This window comes from Phragmites australis, chromosome 1, assembly GCF_958298935.1.
Source record: "Phragmites australis chromosome 1, lpPhrAust1.1, whole genome shotgun sequence".
Classification (NCBI taxonomy): Eukaryota; Viridiplantae; Streptophyta; class Magnoliopsida; order Poales; family Poaceae; genus Phragmites; species Phragmites australis.
The window spans coordinates 33,540,870-33,564,943 of NC_084921.1; the positions used below are offsets into that span (position 1 = coordinate 33,540,870).

The 24,074-nt window shown below is 44.2% G+C and overlaps 1 protein-coding gene across 1 annotated transcript; it reads left to right on the forward strand.

Annotated features, from left to right (window-relative positions):
• Positions 1-19,266: 19,266 nt before the first annotated feature.
• Positions 19,267-21,187, forward strand: LOC133916022 (hydroquinone glucosyltransferase-like). The gene has a single exon (XM_062359488.1). It carries the CDS (start codon positions 19,360-19,362, stop codon positions 20,824-20,826), a length of 1,467 nt encoding a protein of 488 aa, XP_062215472.1. The 5' UTR covers positions 19,267-19,359; the 3' UTR covers positions 20,827-21,187.
• The last annotated feature ends 2,887 nt before the right edge of the window (positions 21,188-24,074 follow it).

Here is a 24,074-nt window from a genome sequence, read left to right on the forward strand (position 1 = left end):
TATCAACTACCACTTAGTCTTCAAGGAATGTAAAGGAAAAACTAGGTAAACCTTAACATAGGTGGCTACCCATCAAGTTGGCAGACATTTCATGCAATTTTGTAAAAAAACATTTAAAACATAGGTTCAAGATGATCAAGGACACTTGCCTTTTATCCAATGCTGCTGAGTGCTATCGAAATCTTGGTCTTGAAATCCCTCGAACAGATCCGAAGTGTTATCGACTAATCGCGAATTCTATCGACAAACAAAAGCAACATCTAATAAACTCCAAATTACAAAAACAATAGGAATAGAATGAGAGACTAGGGTCTTTGATTGGGCTGGACAAGGAGAACAGATTAGGTTTCACATGAAATGATATAAAAGATTGACTAAAACATTAACATGTGCGACCTACAAAATTAATATATTATATATTTTAATATCATAAACTCATGTTTGTGTACAATGACATGTAGATCTGGCTTGGACTTATACATCATTATGACAACTATAAATTTACTAATCAAAATAATATCTTCATGTTATAGGAATCTAGATATTAATGAAGGATAAATACTAAAAAGATATGTGAATTGATACTTAAAATTGGTATGGTTGGATAGATCATGATTTCATAAAAATTTGAGCGCAGGAATCACTCAAATCAGAGCTAAAATGAAGAAGTTATGGCTAAAACAACTTTAGGGATTAATGTAAAAAAAAGAAAAGAACTAAATTGAAATAATAAGATTAGGGGCCTTTTTTAAAAACACAGGGACTTATTTGCATATATAGAAAATCTTAGGGATTAATCTATAAAAAGGCAGGGGCTTTTCTGCAAAAGAGCTATTTTCTGGATTTTTTTGGAATTATTTTTTATTGGAAAACCCTAAGTTGCTGACTGGGCTAATACATCAGTGGATCTATTGACGTGGTGATGACATGGCTTGATGACGTGGCTTTAGGTGCTGACTAGGTTAAGTTTGACACGTTAGTCTTGGGATTGGCAGGTGAAAGGGTATGCATCTGATCTAATCTCGGCCACACGGTTTGGATCTAACGACTGAGGGAGAAGGGGGCGGCTAGAGGGGATCCGCATGGCGGAGCCGAGGTCGACACGGTAGTAACCTTGCTGGAGGACGGCACAAACCTCATCGCTGGCCTCGGCTCGCGATGGCGAGGGGCGGAAAATAGAGAGAGGACGATGGTGACTCTATTTTAGGACTTACCAGTGGTGGCACGGCATGGTAAGGCGGTTGGTGACGAAGAAGGAGGCGGTGGTGCACGAGATCTCATCGGTGGGGTAGATCCAGCAGCTGGGGAACCAAATCGACGGTAGAAAGAGCTTTGGTGGGTGGCGGCAGACCTTTTGGGCGGCTTAGACTGTGCAAAGCAGCGCTAGAGCAACGCGGCAACAAGCTCAGCCAAGGTGGCGGCTATGGCAGCAGGGGCGCTAGGTTTTGCGGTGACTCAGCGAGTTAGTGGATGGGAGTTTGCGGTGGAATCAAGATGAGGGCGCGAGGCTTGCTATATATAGGCCGCTAGGGAGGCTCGGGTCGCGCTAGGACTCCAAGGTGGTGACGGAAATCCCTGTCGAACACGGTGGCCGGCCGAGTTCAACTCGGAGATGATGAGTCTGACCGGTGGGTCCCACATGGCGGCGGCTCAGGGCCAAGGCGTCTTCGGTGTGGCCTGCGGCATTGGCTCAGGATGAAGTCGAGGCCCAAGCGGGAAATGGCGAGGAGGACATCGGCTCGGCTGTGCTGGGGATAAAGGGGAAGAGCGAGCTGAGCAGGTCGGGCCGGCTGGCTGGGCGGGCCTAAAGGGAGAGAAAGCAGCCCGGAAAGAGTTTTATTTTTTTCTATTTCATTTCCTTTGTAAATTCATTTGAAATTCAAATTCAAAGCAAAATCAACTCAAATGAAGCCAAATAAACTAAAAAAAACCCTACATGCGTATACTTAGCATGAGTGTATATAAATCAAATATAGCCTATGTTCATTTGGAATTTAATTTTATAAATTAGATTTTAAACCTAGGCTATTTAATTCAAACTCAAATTAAAGTCTAGCCAATTTTAGAAACTTGCAAATTTGAAAATTAGGGTGTTACATTTTCTTTCTCCAAAGATGCCACACAAGAATTAGAGTTAGTAGCACAAGCATCATCAATAGGAGAAATAGTGGATTTGTCCTTAGATAAAATATTACAATTAGGACATGATTTTTCTAAATCTACTAGAGGCATAGCATCTAATTTGTCAAGAAAATAAATATGCTTAACTTTAACATCCCCATAAATATTAAATAAAGAACTATAGGATTCTTGAAGTTTTTCATATTTTATATTTAAGGCCTTAAGCTCTTTAATTTTCTCAATGAGGAATCCATCTTGCCTCTCGAGGTTTTCCTCATGTCCTTCTATTATGCGCATGAGTTTGATCATTTTAGACATATCCTTTTTGCTCAAATGATCAAACCCGAACTTATCACTTACCGTTTTCTTTTTACCTTTTGCTATGAGGCACAATGGAGAATCGGTGTGAAGGGATGAGCACCTTGGAGAGGTGCATGCTTCACTTCCAAGTTGAGGACAATCCATGCTATAATATCCATATTGATGACATGTATAGCACGTCCTTTTTTATCTTCTTTTAGGTGGATTTCTCTTCTTTATTTTTCTTGAAGTCTTTGCACCTAAGCTTTGTCTCAAGTAAGCTTCTATTTCCTTCAAAATATTAGTCTCACAAATACTAATGGAAATAGATTCATTACAATGAGAAAAATTAACCATATCATCATGATAAATAGGCAAAGTTGCACTAGATGATATGCAAGAGTTAACAACACTAATACATTTAGAAATTTCATTGCAAGTGTTGTTAAATTCCAAAGAGAGAATTGGACACTTACTAAACTCACTCACCATTTCATTACCTTGCTCGGAGTGGTATGTTGGTGAGGTGGTTTGCATGGTAAGACCAGTGTGGTCGATGGAGGAAATCATTTGAGGCTTTTCATGATGTGTTGATGAAATAGAGCACTCCTCAAATGATGCCTCCAAAAGGAGTTCTTCTCCATCACATTTAGGCTTGTCATATCTTTCTTTGAGAGTAGTCCAAATGAGATGAACGTTTTCAAGCGGCATGATATATTCAATCATATCTATACTCATAGCATCAAATAAGACATTAGTAGCTTGAGTATTGAGATGTATCCATTTATCTTCCTCTTCGGGTATTAGCAAGGTGTAACTAGGAGCAAAAATGATTATATCTACAACTCACTCTATCTGAGGACCTATGACCCTAAAAATATTAAGCATGCGAGTACTCCACTCAAAGTAATTAGAACCATCTAATAGGAGTGGCTCTATGTGTAGTTATCTGCTAGTCGACATCTTTACTCTCTAGGCGGTAAAGCTTGAAAAGAAGGACTTGGCTCTGATACCAATTGAAATGAGAATAGTATTGCCTAGAGGGAGAGTGAATATGTGTTTTTATAAAATTTTATCCCCTTTTACTGTTGGCCAAAACTTACAGCGAAAAATGACCTAATGGATTTTTCACAAGTGAAAATCCTAAATATGCTAGGCTCAACTAGTGCACAATCACCCTAAATAAGTGTGAAAGTTATAATCCTAGGGTGACAAAGATTATTTAAAACTAGCAAAATATATACAAGAAAACTATAGTTGAAAATCATGAAAAACACTGTTCACTTGAGACTCCGGGACCTGGATACTCTGGGTTCAGATCTGAATATACGAAATCCGGAATATCCGGGTTAAACCTGGAACTTCTAGGTTCAGCAGAGAATGAACTCAAAATTGAAATTAAATAGTGCCTAAAGGGTTCTAGCTCAAACCAAGTGAAGTTGTCTGTTCCAAGTGATGATTCCAAGTAGATCTATGGAGAACTTACAACCAATTTCACACGAGCAAGTAGATCGAGCAATATGCACAAATATTGAGCAAGAAAATGAAAACAAGAGATGATACACAATATTTGTTTCCCGAAGTTCGAACACCTCCTCTAGAGGTTACTACGTCTCCGTTAAGGGGCTCGATCACACTTGAGCCGGGTCTCTCTCAACCCTTTTTCTCTTCAAGCTTGGTCTCACTTGACCTTGGCTTCAACTCTTGATTTCTTCCGTTGCGAAGGCAAAATCGAAGCCTTCACAAACTTCCACGACACACCATAACTTTGGGTGCTCGCCGACGATGCCTAGCCACCTAGGAGCTCTAAGCTGTAAGAGTAACAAACATTTTGCGAACTTCTGGCCAATGAACTCAATTGCTCAAAAATAGAGTTTAGCTCACTTGCACTCAATCTTTCTCAACCCAACTCACTTTTCTTCTCAAATCACACACTAGATAGGAGTGGTAGGGAGTTTTTTTGGCTCTAGAAGTTTTTTCTTTCATGCCCAAGTAGCAGCAAACAAGGATGGAGGTGAGGGGTTATTTATATTTATACCATTCCCCACAAAACTAGCTGTTACATAGCTTTTTTACTGACCTGGAGTATCAGGGTTAACCTGGAGTCTCCGGGTTGGTACTAGAACGCATAACCGAGAACCCTGGCCAGAGCTCATCCTGGAGACTCCGGACAGAACACCAGAACCCGAAGTATCCGGATCAACTTAGAGTATTCGGGTGAAACACTTAGGACCTAACAAACCACTTGGCTCGGAGCTAAACCCGGAGACTCTGACCAACCTAGAGTATCCGAGTCAACTTGGAATGTCCGAGTTCAGCAAAGCTGACCCTCTGAAAATGGCGAAAACTTTTGATCATTTTAGACTCTACGAAAGCATATTCAGAAGGCTACACACAACTGAATTCATGATCCCAAACACATTTGATCAAACTAGGAATACTCTGAAACCCAATTCAGACACTTCCACACTTTTTGCACCGAGCTCCTTAAGCTAATTCTCACTTTGGGTTGGTTAGAAAACTCTTGAGCACTAAGACACAACAATTAGCTCACGTTGCATCCCTCTTAATAGTGCGGCATACCTATACTCAAATTAAAAGATAAAACATGTTTGAATCAATTTGAGCCTTTGAATACTTAGTACCGCTTCTGTCTTTGAAACCTTGAGGGTTGTCAACTTCCATACAATCTTCACTTCATCTCTTCTTGATTCTTCATATGATTGATGTGAATCACTCATAGCTTCCCATAGTCTCAAACGGTCCATTGGCGCGAAGTCTTCACTTGCTATTCACCATTGCCTTAGTCCTTCAGCGCCAAGCCATTTGCTTGCCCTTCACCACCGGATGGTCCGCAGCCAAGTCTTGCTTGCCTTTCACTATCTTGCCATAGAAAACTATTTTGTATCCGACATCTTCAATAAATTCACTTTATCATATATGGAGTCTAATCTTGTTCTTCACTCTTGGCATATTGGATTTCAATTCAGCTTATGCCTAGCTTCTTATGTATTCTAACCCCAACTCCCTTTTAAGCATAAAGCACACATGTTAGTTCATAAAACTCTATTGACAATGGCATACCTTTAGTTACTTGATCTCTACAAGTAACTTAGCATTCACGTTTATCGCCAATCTTATATGTGTTTTCCTTTCCTCTTATGAGCATCACTGAGATCTCAATGACTTTAATGCAATTCTTTGAACTCATGGCAATTCTCAATGAATCCATGCTTCATCATTTATGCATCTCCCGAGCAACACTTAGAGCTCACTCATCTTGATTTATATGTATCCACCACGTGGTATTCCATAAAGAGTCCATACTCAATCTTCCATGCATCACCTATGGAACAACCTACTAACAATTCTGAACAATATTGTTAGTCCATAGGTATTGTCATTAGTTACCAAAACCACACATAAGGGCTAGATGCACTTTCATGATCGCCGGCAAGTCTCTCATGCTCTCCATCCCTCGGGCTGCCTTATCACTTGTATAAGCATCCCTTTTGCTTGACTTCATCAGCATGCCGTCGTCATCCTCCGTTTCATGCTTTGCTTAACCTCCACGTATACAGTTATGATCATCCTTAACTCTGCCCGACCTCCTTAATTATTTGACACCAAGTACCCAATTAGCCCCGATCACCCACCATCGACCGCCAAGTTGCATCCGTCACCTGCACACCATGAGACAAGAAAACACATTTCTCCAACTCTACCTCCAGTTAGTCCATAATAAAAATGCTCAAACCAAGCTCAAGTAATTTAAAACTCGACAAACCAACTTGACAACCTTATCAATCATTCATCACATATAAACCAAGGTACATTTCAACATGGTTTCTCAATCTCCCCCTTGATGAGTGCATTGATAACACCTCAAAGCACAAAGATTTTGGTTTCAAGAAGATAGGCTCATCCAAGTGGCCAAAAACTCAAGAGAAAACAAAAATATGTCACTTGGCATAATAAATGTTGCATAAGGCTTAAGGGAGGCAAAGACAATCTAAAAATCTCAAAAGAGGAATAACAGCTCAAAAACACAAAATCAAATGCTCCCCCTTGATGAATGCACATTTTTCATTTATGCAAGATTTTTCTTTTATTTGGTGTAAAATTTTCATTTATCCCCTTTTTCATTTATTTATCCTCCTTTGGCAATGCAAACATCAAGATAAAATATTATGCAATGCATGAACATGCAATTCTTATGAGCTTTCACAAGTATACCATAAAATATTTGCAAAAGCTAGAAACGTCAAAGGGCTATAGAAAATATAAGATGGAGCACACAAATGCACAAAGTCTCAAAAAGAAACAGTGACACAAGAACATGAAGCTGTACAAGCTAAACCTGAAGAATTAGTTGGCGCATTTAATTTCACATAGTCAAATCATATTCAAAATGACCACCACATAAGCACCCACTCATGTCGAGGCAATACAAGCATTAAGAACTAGCCAACTTTAATCTCAAACTAGACAAAATATTCATGACAATAGGCTTTGCAAACGCTCACATATGAAACCAAGACTTAGTTAGATTAAGTGATTTAAAATAAAATTGAGCAATTAGGCACATTCCTTTCATTTTTATCCTCAAGTTGCCTCTTATCCAAGCAAAATGTCATGCGACTGGGTACGACAAACACCTTGAGACTTCAAGACAACCGTATTGGATCACATTTTAGCACAAGACACTAGATTTCACTAGATTATTCAAATTTTCACAAAGAATCAAGTTTTCATATGATCAAGTCAAGTAGTGTCTTTGTGACACAAGAATGTGACACAAGAACACATGTTCCTCCAAGATTCTATAATGAGCTAAACATTTGACAAAAAATAGAAAACATAGTGCAATGTTCCTCAATTCACCAACTTGAACCAAGAAACCTAGAGCAAGATATTCATCAAACTAGCCTTAACACAAGTATTGACTAAGCCAAAGCAATTACGGATATGGTGATGAAGAATGTAGCATTTCATAGTCTACATAATTCATAAAATTACCAAATTTCATCTTAAGAAAAGCTAGCTTGCTTGAAATATTTCATGTCAAAGCATCATAAGGAGCCTAAGATTAAAAACTTGCTCCACACAACTACTCAACTTAGTCCAAATTCAAGTCTAGCAATCAAAAACGCTAAAGACATACAAGTCAAAGCTCAACTACAATGATTATCTTACATGATGCGATGCAATGCAAATGTAACAAAAGTAAGATAAAGTATATACAAAGGCAACTCTCGCTCACACAATATCATAGGGATGACACACACTAAGCTCTCCCCTTAGATAGACAAATTTAGAGCATCTAGAGGCTTGGTGAAGATGTTGGCTAGCTGGTGTTGGGTACCAATGTATTTCAAGTTTATATCCCCCTTCTTATTATGGTCTCTCAGAAAGTGGAATCTCACATCTATGTGTTTAGTTATGGAGTTCTAGACTAGATTATTGGCTAAGCTTATGACACTGTTGTTGTCACACAAAAGTGGCACACTCCTGAAATCTAGCCCAAAGTCTCTCAAGATAGTAACCATCCATAAAATCTGTGAGCAACAGCCAGTGATAGCTATATATTCAGCTTCAGTAGTAGACTGTGCAACGCTAGACTGCTTGCAAGAAGACTAACACATAAGAGAAGTACCCAAGAAATAACACGTACGAAAAGTACTCTTCCTATCAATTCTACAGCCAGCAAATCTGCATCGGAAATACCTCGAAGAGAAAGTGAAGAGGAAGCAGAAAACTAGAGTCCATACTCGAGAGTGTGCTTAAGGTACCTCATAATGTGTTTCACCACTTGGCAGTGATACATCCTCGGTGAAGCTTGGAAGAGAGTGCAGAGGTAAATGACGAAGTGGATGTCCAGTCTTATCACCAGTAGGTACAAGAGGGAGCCAATCATGCTCCTGAACTCCCACTAGTCCACCGCTTCGCCATCTTCATCCGGATAAAGCATAGTCGAGGTAGACATCGGTGTTGCCTAGAGCTTCGCGTCGCTCATGTCGAACTTCTTCAGTAACTCTTTAGTGTACTTCGTTTGGTGGACGAATGTACTCTACTTGCATTGCTTAATTTGAAGTCCAAGGAAGAAGTAGAGCTCACCTATCATAGACATCTCAAACTCTCTGCTCATAGTTTCTGCAAACTTGGCCACAAATGCATGAGAAGAGCCACAAAAAATAATATCATCCACGTAAATCTGAACAAGTAGAAAATATTTGCCATACCTGAGAGTGAATAAAATTTTATCATCCAACCCCATGACATACCCATGCTCTAACATGAAAGACCTAAGCCTATCATACCAAGCCCTAGGTGCTTGCTTAAGCCTATACAAAGCTTTCTAAAACTTGTATACTCTACGTGGGTATTGTGTGGGTTAAAAGCCTAGGGGTTGCTTGACATAGACCTCTTCCTGCATGAAACTATTTAGGAACATACTCTTGACATCCATTTGATACAGTTTGAAACCCTGGGATGCCACAAAAGTAAGAAGGATCCTAATGGCTTCTAGCCTTGCTATCAATGCAAAGGTCTCTCCAATGTCTATCTCCTCTATTGAGTGGAACACTAAGCCACTAGTGTAGCCTTTGTTCTCACTACAGACCCATCCCCCCTATTTGTTTTTTAAAACCAATTTTATGCCTATGGTGTGAACATTAGTGGGTGGCTCTACAAGACCCAAACTTGATTTCTCTCAAAATTTTCAAGCTGTTCATGCATGGCATTGATCCAATTTAAACCAGATAAAGCATGTCCAACATCATGTGGCTCAAAGGAAGCAATGAATGCAGAATTGGTAAAATAAGCATGCTAAGTGGACTTAGACCTAGTTACCCTCTCATTGAGATTGTCGATCATCATGTGTGGAGGGTATCACAACTGAATGTGTTGAGGAGCCTCACTCCTTTAGAGAACCTCCCCCTCAAACACAGCTGGTGCAAGCTCGAGAGCAGCTGAAGTTGAAGTAGAGGCTACAGGACCCTCTGCTGGAGTAGAAGAAGCAGGAGCCAACTCTGAAGCAGGTGTGGTCAAGGGAAGTAGTGGATCATCCTTGTCATCCCCAAGAACTAGATGGTCACTATCTGCAAAGATGTTCTCGCTTATCTCTTGATCACCTACACACTCAAAGATAGAACTAGCACAGGGGTTTGATTCATCAAAAATCACATCATAGGATTCTATGATAGTGTTAGTGTTAAGATTGTAAACCCTGTAAGCATGACTATGAAGAGAATACCCTAAGAAAATGCCATTGGAAGAACACGGCTCGGACTTGTCAAGATTGTCATACTTTAGATGAAGCACCGACAACTGAAAACTCTCAAATATGAAACATTTGGCTTCCTCCTAAAGCACAACTCATAAGAACTAAAATTCAAGATTGAGCATAAGAAAATCCGATTTGAGATGTAGCACGCTGTGCTAATGGTCTCAGCCCAAAACTTCCTAGGAGTCTTATGCTCATCAAGCATAGTCTTAGCCATCTCCACCAAAGTCCTATTATTTCTTTCAATCACGTCATTCTATTGAGGAACGCGTGGGATAGAAAATTGATATTCAATGTCATGTTTGAGGCAGAAAGCATCAAAGAGATAGTTCTTGAACTCGGTGCTATTATTACTGCGAATTGCTTTCAATACACCTGAGAGTTCTTTAAAAAATCTCAAAGTTAAGTTCCGAAAGTATGAGAACACTTCATCTTTGCTTACAACAAAGAAGATCCAAGAGTAGAGAGAGTAATCATCAACAATAACAAGCATATACCACTTTCCACCTACCGAACGAACTCGGGAAGGACCAACAACATCCTTATGCAGAAGTTCTCCCAGTCGTTCAGTCATCACCAGATTGAATGGTGGGTGAGGAGCGACAACCATCTTGCCATGACAACAAGGAGCACAAACAAGGTTCTTATCAAACTTGAGCTTGGGCAATCCTCAGACCAAGTCTAAGGCACTAAAACGAGTAAGAAAATCACAGCTCACGTGCCCTAGTCTCCTATGCCACATCCAAAGCTCAGAAGAATGTTGAGCATGTAAACACTGAGAAGAACCAGAGAACTCATAAAAATCGGCTCAAAAAACTCTCCCAACTCGAGAAATCTTGCAAATCAAAGCTCCAGAAGAATAAAAAACTCAAGAAGTATCGCGTTTGAAACGCACTTCCAAGTCCTCATCAACTGAGATACAAAAAGCAAATTGTATCCCATATGCTCCACATCCTTGAGTGTAAAACTCTCATTCACCCTTACCATACATTTGGCTTTCACCCTTTCTTTCTAATCATTCCCAAAAGTGATATACTCGTGATGCTTCATTGGGGTGAGGCTGGAAAACCATGATGAATCTCTGATCATGTGGCGTGAACAACCGGAGTCGATGAGCCACTTGTTCTCTAGACCTCCGTCTGCCACCTACATACAAGAAGAATAGAAGGTGGATGGCTCAGTGCAGGGGTTAGTCAAAAACCTCATGAGAATCCAGTATTAGGTCATCCGCCCTGAAGCAGAAACAGTATGTGTATGCAACTCAATACCAACATGCTAGGGGCAACTACCATGATGAGAAAAACGTGGTCCACTAAAGCACTGGGACTAAAAACCTCTTACATGTGAACCAAAACCATATGAGTCATGGTAAAATCCACACCGGGAAACACCTCTAGGGAAAGGCTAAAAAGGGATAGATACTCGTGGGTAGGAGCAAGGAAAAAGCTCATGTACACCAATAGAGTACATGTCATTGGGTACTGCACTCCCACTCATGTTGTGCCTCTCTCCTACGGTAAAGCAAAACCCAACTAAGTGACCTTTCCCCTGACAGTAAGTGCAATAGTAGTCTCTCAGGAGCTTGACTGCTGGTCACTCTAGGCTCTCTCACAGGTGCCCTCATCTTAGGCTATAGAGCTGTCTTGGGTGTGGGTTTCTTCTTTGTAGGTTGAGGTGTAAGCTTATTCTTTTCGAGCATAGATTGTCAGGCAATGTTCTTCGCTTTCTCGGACTCTAGGGTAGTGATTGAGGTAAAAACAGTCTTGCTAGAACTGGAATAAGCAACTCTCTCAAAGCTCAAACCCAAAGCTAACTCAGCCTTATCAGCACACATCTTGGCCTTGGCCAAGATCAAATCCATTTTGCCCTTGCCTTCGGAGCACTTCTCGATAAGAGAAAGGATGTACTCATTCTCAGCCATGAGCTTTTCAACTTGCCCTCTAACCCAGCTAAGCTTATCCTTAAGGATCATGCAGTGGGATGCTTTGGCTGCACAACCGTAGAACTCTTAGCACTCTTTAATCTAGACTCTAGCTCCTTTATGCACTTGTCTTTCATATCAACATTCTTTGAGAGTAAATGACAATTCTTGCAAGCATCTAAGAGAGTAGGTCTAGACTCCTCAAGAAGCTTTTTTTGCTTGTTTGGGAAATAATATTCTAATACATATTAAAGCATCTTAAATATTCTATTACATATTAAAGCATCTTAAATATTCTATTACATATTAAAGCATCTTAAATATTCTATTACATACTAAAGCATCTTAAATGCATACAAGTCCTTAATACAAATTAAAGCTTATCCTAATTGTATACAAATTTCAGGGTTCTATCACATTGGAAAATAATTCGCATAACATTGCACTATTTGCCTTGAACTGTTTTCCCTACAATCGTGAGACTTCATGCCGATTAGCTTCAAATCTTTCATCGAGACTAGGTTCTTAATGTTGGATGAGTAGTCAGTCGGGACTCTCACCCCACGTAAGTACTTGCACAGTGCCTTTTGCTCCTCAAGTGTCAGAGAGTAGCTAGCCGGCGGAAGATAATGTTTCCCATTTGGTCTGTCTTCAGGGTGTAGCTCTGGCCTAATTTCAAAATACACCAAGTCCTTACGTGACTTGATTCCATCTTTTGTCTTGCCTGGTATGTCCAGTAAGAGGCCAATGATGCTATCACACACATTCTTCTCAACGTGCATGACATCGATGCTGTGACGGATGTCCAAGTCCTTCCAGTAGGGCAAATACTTAAAGAAAATTGGCATCTTCTTCCACAGCGTGCTGGTCGGTGTCTCACTTTTCTTCCTCTTTTTACCCTTCGGTGGCTTCCAAAAACAACCTTGATGCTACTGACCATTTCAAACACTCGTGCCTCGCTGCGAGGTTTCGGGCCAGTATCTTCCTCAACCATGTTGTCAAAATATTTCTTCATATTGCGATATCTGTGAGTTCTGAGTAAGAACCGTCGGTGTCGCGTGTACACTACCTTCTATGAGTACGGAAGGTACACAGACGCGGTTTTATCCAAGCACACTACACATCCTTGCTTCCCTTTAACCTGTCCCGATAGGTTAAAAAGGGCGGGATAATCATTGATGGTAACGAAAATCATTGCTTTTAGCATGAAGTACTGTCGCCGAAATTCATCCCACACCCGGACCCCCTCGTTCCACAGTTTCACCATATCTTCCATCAATGGTTCCAGAAACACATCTATATCATTGCCTGGTTGTTTCGGTCCTTGGATAAGAATGGACAGCATAAGGTACTTCCGCTTCATGCATAGCCATGGAGGAAGGTTGTACATGGCCAGGACCACTGGCCAAGTGCTATGTGAGGTGCTCATGTCACCGAAAGGATTCATTCCGTCGGTACTCAAAGCGAACCTTATATTCCTTGGTTCTTCAGCGAACTCTGGATACATGGCATCGAACTTTCTCCATTTCCTAGCATCAGAGGGGTGTCAAAGCTTAGTTCCATCCTTCTTGCGCTTATCGAAATGCCAACGCATTAGTTCAGAGTCCCTAGGGTTCGAGTACAGGCGCTGCAAGCGGGGTATCACTGGTAGGTACCACATCACCATCGCAGGACTTCTTCTCTTCTTCTCCGCGTTGGAAGAAGTGTTTTCTTCGTCACGACCAGAATTACTTTTCTTCTTCTTCGTGTTAGCAGAAGCATCTTCGTCCTCACAATCATCATTCCTCTTGTACTGACTCGCATTGCACACTGGACATCTATCCAAGGCTTCGTACTCTTTACGGTAGAGGATACAGTGGTTCGGACACGCATGTATTTTTTGCACATCCAATGACAACGGGCAGATAAGCTTTTTCGCCAGATAAGTGGTGGTGGGCAAGGAGTTAGGCTTCGGAAGCATGTTTGCCAAGAGACTCAATAGATCCGAGAAACTCTTGTCGGACCATCCATTGCTGGCCTTCAACCTTAGAAGTTCAAGCACCGAATGCAACACCGTAAACTCCTTATCACAGCCCTTCGATTACTCATACAAAAGTTCCTTCGATGCCTTTTTTAATGCCTCGAAATTATCTAAACCTCTTGTGTCCCTTAAAACATGCGGTTCTGCGTGGCGCAGCATTTCCTCCAGATCAAAGTTAGCATCATCATCCAGATCAAAATCGGCATCATCATCCATCATAACATCAGTGTTGCCTTCGACTGCTCCCTCATCATCACCATCTACTTGATCAGCAGCGATGTCCTGGTTTGGTTTGCTTGTACGTTGTTCGCCATGATTGGACCAACATTTATAATCCTCAACAAAACCTCTCAAGATCAAGTGTGATTTGATTATACTTGATTTGTCCCACAATTTCTGGTTCTTGCAGTTAGAACATGGACAGTATATTTCCTTTGTCTTCTTAGTTAAAGCGTCCTTCTCTGCGGCTTCAATAAAAACAGAGAGTCCTTTGATGTATATTTCTCCATGTCTTGGCGCATCATACATCCATGCTCTGTCCATCTTGAACTTCAACCACAAAATTAGATACATTAATTAATTAATTAATTAATTTGAAAACCAGAATTAAAAAGATTATTTTTAAAAGGAAAATACGGGCTTATTATGATTATAATATGTCTACGCAATTGAATCTACATTAATGTAAATTTATGACTCAAAATAATATGAATTCATTACTCTCTCTCTCTCCCTCTCCCTCTCCCTCTCCCTAGATCTAGATCTAGATCTAGAGAAAATATCCCCATTCATGATGAAACCTCCTAAGGCTAAACATCACATTCTAGCTACATTTTTAAAATATAATACTAGAATCATGTGAATCTACACAATTAAATCAATATTGCAACAAATTTGAGCTAATTTGATGGTCTAAATGGCAAGAACCATGAGCATCTCTAGATCACATTGAAACTCTAATTTAGCCTTAAATCTAAATCTAAACTTCAAAAAAATGCAAGCTAGGGATGAGATATACATACCTTATTTGGCTCCTCCAAGGAAATCAAAAACAAAACCTTCCCCATCTATTTTCCAAATCGGCCGCCACAGTAAATGCTTACTGTTTCGAACAGTAAGTCTGTCTGAATGGAGCTGGCCGAGAAGAAGGAGTGTTTATGGAGTATTTGCACAGGCGGTCGACTTAAGGAACCGCCTGTGGAAACTAATTTCCACAGGCGGTTCCTTAAGTGGACCGCCAGTGCAAATGAGATCCATTTCCACAGGCGGTCCACGTAAGGAACCGCCTGTGAAAATTACTTTTCACAGGCGGTCCTCGGTCGCACGGGGCCGCAGCCACTTTCTCAAGCGGTTCTTCCTACGAACCGCCTGTAGAAATAAATCCTAGGTGTCTCGGAAAATAGGTTTGGTAGTAGTGACCGTGGGGATGCTTATCATCATTTTCTCATACAGGTCTAGTTTGGAGCTGTTTGTAATAATCTTTTCATAGATAGCTCTGAAAAACCATCTATACAGGAGCATCCTACTAAATTATTTATGTAGTAGTGAACATTTTTGTCAGTTCTTCTGCTATGTAAGTCCAACTTTTATGCTATTCGTATGCATGTTGGTGGTGCATCTTTTTAGCCCGGGCATTGATTCTCCAGAATCCGGTTTCACGCATTTCCATCTAGTTGTGTCTACAGGAACCAAAATTTTGGAATGATATTCGAGTTTTATGGTGCAATATGGTTAGTGTCGTTGTTCCTGGAACAAATTCCAACTCTATCTTTATCACTATAAAAGTGTCTCCCTTCTCTGAATTATGTGTACCATAACTTCTTGTACTTGCAGACTCCTGCTTTTTGATAATGAATAAAAATTCTAGTGGGGTTTGTGCCCCCCTATAGAAAAAACTTAAGACCCGTTAATTAGATTTACAAGTCGTCATCACATACATTTTTGTGGGTTACTTAGTCCGGAGATATGAGCGATTGTATGAGCTATTATAGCCTTGCATCAGTACAAATTAAAATCTGCGCCATTTTGAGTGGATATCTCAAGAACCATAATTCACTTTTACATAGTTAGTGTGTATAATAGCAATTCATTTGTACATAGTTGATCGGCGTGTCACCAGGTTTCAGACAGTTTGTGTGATGCGGCCACGTGAGGTTGGGTAGTGACCCATGAGTTGTGTTGGCGTCCGCATGCGGCGGCGTTGTGGGGAGACAGGCAGTGGCTAGCCTTGCATGGCAGTGACTAGTTTGATGTGACGGCCAATAGTGGGACGGCGGCAAGACAGTGGGTGATTGATGTGGCGGCTAGTCCTACTTTGTAGCGGCTAGTTCAGCATGGTGGCAAGCCGGCGAGTGGCGAGCCATGGCGGCTAGCCCTACATGGCAGCGGTTAGCTCAGTGCGGCGGCCAAAGTCACTGAGGTGGCAAGGCAACGAGCGGCGGCCTAGCTCGACCCTGTGACGGTCGGCCCCACTTAGCGGCAGCCAGATCAGTGCAATGGCAGCGTGTCCTCTAAGGCGATGAGGTGGTCTTGGAGGTGGTTGGTGCGGCACGTTGGTGGTCAGGTTCCTCTATGTGGCAGTTGGTCTCGCATGGCGATGGCCAATTTGGTGTGGGTGTGACCTGGTCGTTGTTTTGCTTATAGGGGTGTATCGGTGGCCTGCGATTCTCACCGGTGTTGCTATGCAGCGCGTGTTGTGCTCTCTCTAACCGGTTGTGGTTGCTTAGTTGTGTATTGGTGTTTCTATTCTTATCCTCCCCTTCGGGGGTGGTGTACTGCCCAATCTGGGTGAACTTCTTCTTTTTAATATAATATGAAGCTCTCATGCCTGTTTGTTTCAAAAGAGATTGATATCTCGCGGATGTGAGGAACGGTGATGCCCTAAGAGACGGGATTAGGACACTTAAAAACCTAAACTAAATTGACTTCAAAAACTTCACAAGATAAATATATCTCAATTTCTATCTAAATATGCTCTAAGTTTATCTAGTATATCTACTCTACCGCTCAAGAGGATTGTGACCTACTCTAGCAAGGTAAATTGCAAGTATGTAAATGCGAAAATATAAATAAGGTAGAGAGACAAACTCGGCACAAAGGATTTTTATCCTATGGTATTGATGGCATGAATGCCACCCCTAGTCCACGTTGGAGCTGCACAAAGGATATGCTCTCTGTGGCCAAGTCTCTTCCGGTCACGGCTCTTGAGCTACCAAGTCACAAAGACAAGGTCTTAAGCACGATGAGTCACTAAGCCACCAGGGTAAGGTCTCACCACTAGCATCTCTTCTGGTCACTTGCCGTTGTGATCACTTCAGAGCTTGAGCCACCAAGGCAAGGGTCTCCATGTCTCTGTACACATGTCTTGTCGTCGCTCCACACCAAGTCGGAGGGTCAACAAACTTGATGGTGAGTCACCAAGACTCTAAGGTGCTGGCATACCTCTTGGTACAAGTTAAGATCACCCCTTGGTGCCCTCTCAAAGTTACAGCACTTAGCTACAACTTTCTGTAGGTCTATAATCACTAATCACTCTCTAATCTTGTGCTTAATCGATTTGGATATCACTTTAAACACTTTGGTGGCTTGGATGTTTTGTCAATTGTATATGAGGTTCCCTGGACCCCAGCAGCATACCACACCTTCAAATGACTGAGTGAAGGAGTATTTATAGCCTCAAACCTGCCAATTAGCCGTTGCCACAACGACTCAGAAAAACTGTGAACACCGGATGATCCGGTGACAACCGTAGTACTAACATCGGATCATTCGATGAGTATAGCAGAAGAAACTAGCCGTTATAACCCATTCAGACTCATCTGTGAACACCGAATTATCCTGTGATGACTCACTGAATACCAAACAAATGTACCGGATCATCCTATGTGCATATGTTTATTTTAAAGTCCTCTGCAAACAATAGTCCACTGTGTTCATTTTTTAACACCGGATCATCTTGTGATGACTTACTGAACACCGGACATATGCACTGGATCATTCTATGTGCATACAGTCATTTTGAAGCTGTCTATAAATAATAATCCGGTGTGTTCATTTTATGAGCATCGTATCATCTGGTGAGGTAAAAGACTCCGCTTCAAATTTTTTGTGAACACCAGACTATTTTTTTTTGTTCTTACCTGATTATCCGGTGTAGCACCAGACTAATTTTGATGTGAGCACCGGATTATCCGGTCAGACAAATTTCAACATAATAGCGTTATGTATTTTGAGCATAACTTTTCGATCTGAACTCCGATTTTGATAATCTTGGGCTCTATGAAAAACTTGTGAAGAGATCTACAAGATTATATAGAAATCCATCCTATTTGATCACATAAAAATTAATAGAACAAGTCTAATTTATTTCTCTCTTTGTTCTGGCTTCAATGACTTCTCTTTTGTTACATCCATGAGACCACTAAAGCATATATTTGATAAATATATTAGTCTAATTGACTAGATTATCATTAATCACTAAAATCATATACATACTTTAAAAATATTCCACTGCCATCTTTCTAATGGCATATTCGCTACAACGGAGGATATTGTATGCTTCTGACATATCACTCTAAAATCCTAATTCGCACTAGCATTTCCTGGCATACACCAATTGAAGTGTGAATATCTCAAGAACCATAGTCCATTTGAACTTGGTAAGTGTTTAAAATGAAAATTTATGTTATATATGTAAGTCACTATGTTGAACCACTAGAGCATAATAATCTGGGCCGTGCGTGCGTGGATAATGATATCCAGTTATGTGGAACGGTGCAGTCCCAATTGGGCATAGCCAGTGCAGATTGCAGAATGACGTGATCGGCATTGCCAACACAGAACAAGGTCGGCAAATCGAATTTACGTTATATATATGTAAGTCACTGTGTTTCCTTTTAACCCTTCCTTTTCCTTTTGTCGAAATTTCGCTTGGTAATCTCCGTGCAATGGATATGTAACGAAAAATACAAGGCCATTTTTTGCATGGCATACAATCATATCAGTCACCATGTATTCCGTTGGCACCATGTCCAAATTAATTCGTGCCAAAGTCACATGAGAAAGAAAAAAACTGTCTCTTTCCACCGGACCACACGACTCAATCACGTGCACCAAACTAGTGGCTGCGATAATACAGTGCACCCGCTTGCACAACTGGCAGAGCTGCATTCACCGAGTATATAAAAAAAATACCAAAAAAACTTCACAAAAGTTGGGTCATACAAATTAAATTACGTCACCGGTTGGAGCACCTTCAAAATACGATAGTAGCTAGGTTCAAGTGGCACGTCAGTACCTAATATACAGGAGTTGCTAATTTTCAATCGAGTGAAAATAAGTATATATTTCACTTGATAACAACAACCGATGAAGATCTCATGATGACAAAAAAAAAACTGATTCAGTAAAATTTTTGATTGGATATAGATCAAAAGACAGACATACGATCAGACGATCGGATGAACAACGCGTCGAGTGAAATAAAGCTCTTGTTTTAGTGGATTAAAACATAGTAAATCCGATTTACTTATACACCCCACTGCTACCTCACCTAAACCAGCAAGTAATCCTTGTTGCATTGCTACCTCACACACTACTTATACACCCCACCGCTGCAGGCTGCAGCTTGCCCTGTGCATGCACGTTTAGTGTCGGCTGCAGCAGACCACTGAGTGAACTGTCGCAATACTGCACACCACACTGAACGCTTCAATGGGGACGGAGTCCACACAGGCGCCAGCCGAATCGGCCGTGCACGTCGTGCTGCTCGCTAGCCCCGGCGCGGGCCACATCCTGCCCGTGGCCGAGCTCGCGCGGCGCGTCGTCGCGCGCGGCGCCGGCGTCACGGCCACGCTTGTCACCTACACCAACTTCTCCTCGGCAGACCACTCCTCCACGCTGGCCTCCCTCCCACCGTCCGTCTCCACCGCCGTGCTCCCAGAGGTGCCGCTCGACGACCTCCCCGCCGAGGCCCGCATCGAGACCCGCATCTTTACCGTCGTCAAGCGCGCGCTACCGCAGCTCCGCGACCTCCTCCTCTCCCTGCTCGAGCCCCCTGGCCCCGGCGTCGCGGCGTTCATCCCGGACCTTCTCTGTCCGTGGGCGTTCGAGGTCTCCATGGAGCTCAGCGTCCCGGGTTACCTATTCTGCACGACGAACCTCATGGCGCTTTCCTGCATACTTCACGTCCCCGAGCTCGACAGGACCACCACCTGCGAGTTCCGTGACCTACCGGAGCCCGTCCGCCTGCCGGGGTGCGTGCCGCTGCGCGGAGTAGAACTCCTCGACCCCATCCAGGACCGCAGCGACCCCGCGTACCGCCTCATGGTCGAGCTTGGGAAGAATCAACTTCTCGCCGACGGCTTCATCGTCAACACCTTCGACGCCATGGAGCACGAGACTCTGGTGGCCTTCAAAGAGCTTTCGGACAAGGGTCTGTACCCTCCGGCCTACGCGGTCGGCCCGTTCGTCCGGTCGTCCTCCGGCGGTGAGGCCGACAAGCACAGCTGCCTGCGGTGGCTGGACGAGCAGCCGGACGGGTCGGTCTTGTACGTGTGCTTCGGCAGCGGCGGCACGCTGTCCAACGAGCAGACGGCCGAGCTTGCCGCCGGACTAGAGGCGAGCGGGCGGAGGTTCCTGTGGGTGGTGCGGTTCCCCAGCGACAAGGACCGCAGTGCGAGCTTCTTTGGCCGCAGCCGCGGCGAGGCCAACAGCCCGATAAACTACCTGCCCGAAGGGTTCGTCGAGAGAACCACAGCCACGGGGCTCACTGTGCCGGAATGGGCCCCGCAGGTGGAGATCCTGAACCACCGCGCCGTGGGAGGGTTCCTGTCGCACTGCGGCTGGAACTCGACGCTGGAGGCCGTGGCCGCGGGCGTGCCGACGCTGGCGTGGCCGTTGTACGCCGAGCAGCGGATGAACGCAGTGATGCTGTCGGAGCGGGCGGGGCTGGCGCTGCGGCCGAGGGCCGACAGCTGCGGGGAGGACGAGGTGGTGCCGCGGGAGGAGGTGGCGGCGGTGGTGAGGGAGCTGATGGCCGGGAAGAAGGGCGCCGCAGCGCGGGAGAAGGCGCGCGAGCTCCGGGAGACGGCGGCGAAGGCGTGGGCGCAGGACGGGCCGTCGCGCAGGGCGTTCGATGCCGTCGCCGGCAAGTGGAAGCAGGCTGAGCGCGCGGGCTGATCCTTACGTCATTTTATACGTGTCATATGGTGGCGACGTGTCTGTTAGGAAAATAAACCTGACCGAGATATGTTCTGGTCAGTGCGCGTGTGTCGTGGAGAGTGCGGTGCGTTCGCGTCGGTGAGTCCGAGTCATCCGGGAACTAGCGTGTGGTGCTCGGGACGTTGAAGACCGAATCATGCGGATCATGGCGAGCTGGCCGGGCAGGGAGTTCATGGCGAGCTGGCCGGGCAGGGAGTTCATGGCTCCGAGGTGTGCGTCCCCTGGCTATTAAATAGCCCTTGTACTCCATCATTTCCTGGGGCTAAGTCCAGAGAATAATCTAGCTAAGAGACAGGCGAGTTCGTCGCCGGAAAATCTACTGTGCTTGTTCTACCTCGCGTTCACTTGCTTCTTCTACCTCGCGTTCGCTTATGTGTGTGCGTTCCTGGGCATAGCCGACAATTGGTACCAGAGCAAGGAACGAAGATGTCCGGCACTCCGCAGAAGCCCGGCGTCGCGGCGAAGCACGTCATCCCCAACATCGGCGCAGTTGAGCTGCCGCTACTGACCAAGACCAACTATCATGAGTGGTCATTGGTCATGCAGGTGAGCCTAGAGGCGTTGGAGCTCTGGGATGCTGTGGAGGCCATCAGCGCCGAGCGCGCCAAGGATCGACGGGCGCTGGCCGCCATCTTGCGCGCGGTGCCGCCGGAGATGAAGGCCGGGCTCGCCGTGAAGAAGTCGACGAAAGAAGCGTGGGAGGCGGTGAAGATGATGAGGGTCGGCGATGATCGCGTGAAGTCCGCGAACGTGCAATGTCTCTTGAAGGAGTTCGAGAACGTCACGTTCCACGACGGGGAGTCCGTCGACAACTTCGCGATGCGCATCAACGGGCTTGTCGCCAGCTTGCGCGAGCTTGGCGAGGCAATGGAGGACAGCCGTGTGGTGAAGAAGATCCTGCGTGTGGTCCCGAAGAAGATGAAGCAGGTCGCGGTGACGATTGAGATTCTTATGGACCTCAACACCATGTCCGTGGAGGAGCTCGTCGGATGGCTGCGCGTGGCGGAGCAGCCTCGCGACGTCGATGAGGAGACGGGGGGTGCTGGGCGTCTGCTGCTCACTGAGGAGCAGTGGGAAGCTCGCCGGCACAGCGGCAAGGAGCGTGCGCACGGCGGCGATGCGAGGCACGGCGGAAATGCGCGGCGCGGAGGCGGCGGCGACAAGGGCAGTGGCAGCCACGTCGACGACGACGGCGGCAATAGCACGTGCTCGGGGACCAGCGGGCGTTCGGAGCGCCGCAACCGAGGGAGGTGCTTCAACTGCGGCGTTCGTGGCCACCTCGCCAGGGACTGCCGGGAGCCGAAGAAGGAGAGGGCCCTCCTCGCGGATGCCGACGAGGAGCCATGCTTGCTGTGAGTTGGCGCGTATGGTGATGTCAGGTTTAGGGGGGTGATTGTTAGGAAAATAAACCTGACCGAGATATGTTCTGGTCAGTGCGCGTGTGTCGTGGAGAGCGCGGAGAGCGCGGTGCGTTCACGTCGGTGAGTCCGAGTCATCCGGGAATGAGCGTGTGGTGCTCGGGACGTTGAAGACCGAATCGTGCGGATCATGGCGAGCTGGTCGGGCAGGGAGTTCGTGGCTCCGAGGTGTGCATCCCCTGGCTGTTAAATAGCCCTTGTACTCCATCGTTTCCTGGGGCTAAGTCCAGAGAATAATCTAGCTAAGAGACAGGCGAGTTCGTCGCCAGAAAATCTACTATGCTTCTTCTACCTCGCGTTCGCTTGCTTCTTCTACCTCGCGTTCGTTTGTGTGTGTGCGTTCCTGGGCATAGCCGACAGTGTCGAGGTCTCTTTTGCTCGTCGCTTCTGCTGTTAGTTTAAGCATGTCACATGTTATTTGTTTTATCTCGTCGTATTTGCATGTTTTAGTCGTGTAGAGTTGCATGCGCTTGCACGTTTGTTTGCATGCAGACTGCTCGTTCTGTTGATGGTGTGAGTGTATCCGGTCGTGGTGTTAGGATCAGTTTGTTTGTTAGCTCCATGAATGTATTCTGGTTGTTAATAAGAGAAAGAAAAAAACCTGAAAAGCTGTCAGAAGTTAGAATTTGTTTGGCACATATCCAGTTCTAAGAATTCTTAGACCTAAAACTTGAAATTAAAGCTCTGCCAAATAAAATTTTAAACATCACAAAAATTGTCTCTAGTGCCATCGTATTATCTAAGTTTCTAGGTGTTCGTGTGTGCATCCAGTGATAGTGTGCGTCATTCTAAGCTGAAGGCTGATTGTGTGTATATCACTACTGCAGAACTAGATTTATATGTCGGTCAATCACTGCTGATTCCTTACGAGTTGGTAGTGATGGAGTATCACTGCTGATTTGTATTAAAGACCGACACTAAAAAGCCATTCGAAAAGAATCGGCAATGAAACTTGATTATCACTGTCGGCTCTAGCCACGAGCCGGTAGTAACAGTGAAACCTTCACTATCACTGCCGGTTGGTGGCTAGAGCCGGTAGTGATAGTCGTCAAGTATCATTGCCGGTTGGTGGCTAGAGCCGGCAGTGATAGTCAAGGTTTCACTGCCGGCTCTAGCCACGAGCCGGCAGTCTAGAGCCGACAGTGATAGTGGATGATAGCTTCTTTTAAAAAATTTATAACTTTTTCATACTAAATTGGATGGAAACAAACTTTATATTAAAACTATAGCCCTCGACGAGATCTACAACTTTGTAGTTGAAAACTTTTTCATTTGATGTCATTTAGATACCCAAATAATCATTTGAAGTTTTAGACAGAAGATATCAAAAGGATTGCATTTGCTAATGGTATCATTAGTACTTCTATGGTGAGATGGTAAGAACATATCGCTTGAGCTGAGAGGTTCCGGGTTCGAGTGCCATAAACCGCACGCGCGCATATTTCGCTTGAAAAATCACGTGACTTGTGACTTCGCACGCGTGGGGTTCCTCGGGTGCAAATTTTTTTTTCAATTTTTCCAGCCCAAGAAACATTGGTTTAGCGCCCGACTATCACTGATAGTCGACTATCACTACCGACTGAAACTTTCAGGTGGTAGTGATAACCCCTTTACTGTCGGTCCCCGGACCGGCAATGATAGTCAGGGACTATCACTGCCTGTTGTTCACTGCCGGCTCCAAAACCGGCAGTGAAGGTGGTTTTGGAGCCGACAGTGAAGGGGGTTTATACAGTAGTGTATATATGTGCGCGCACACACCAACTTAGTTCTGAATTAGATGAAATGAAA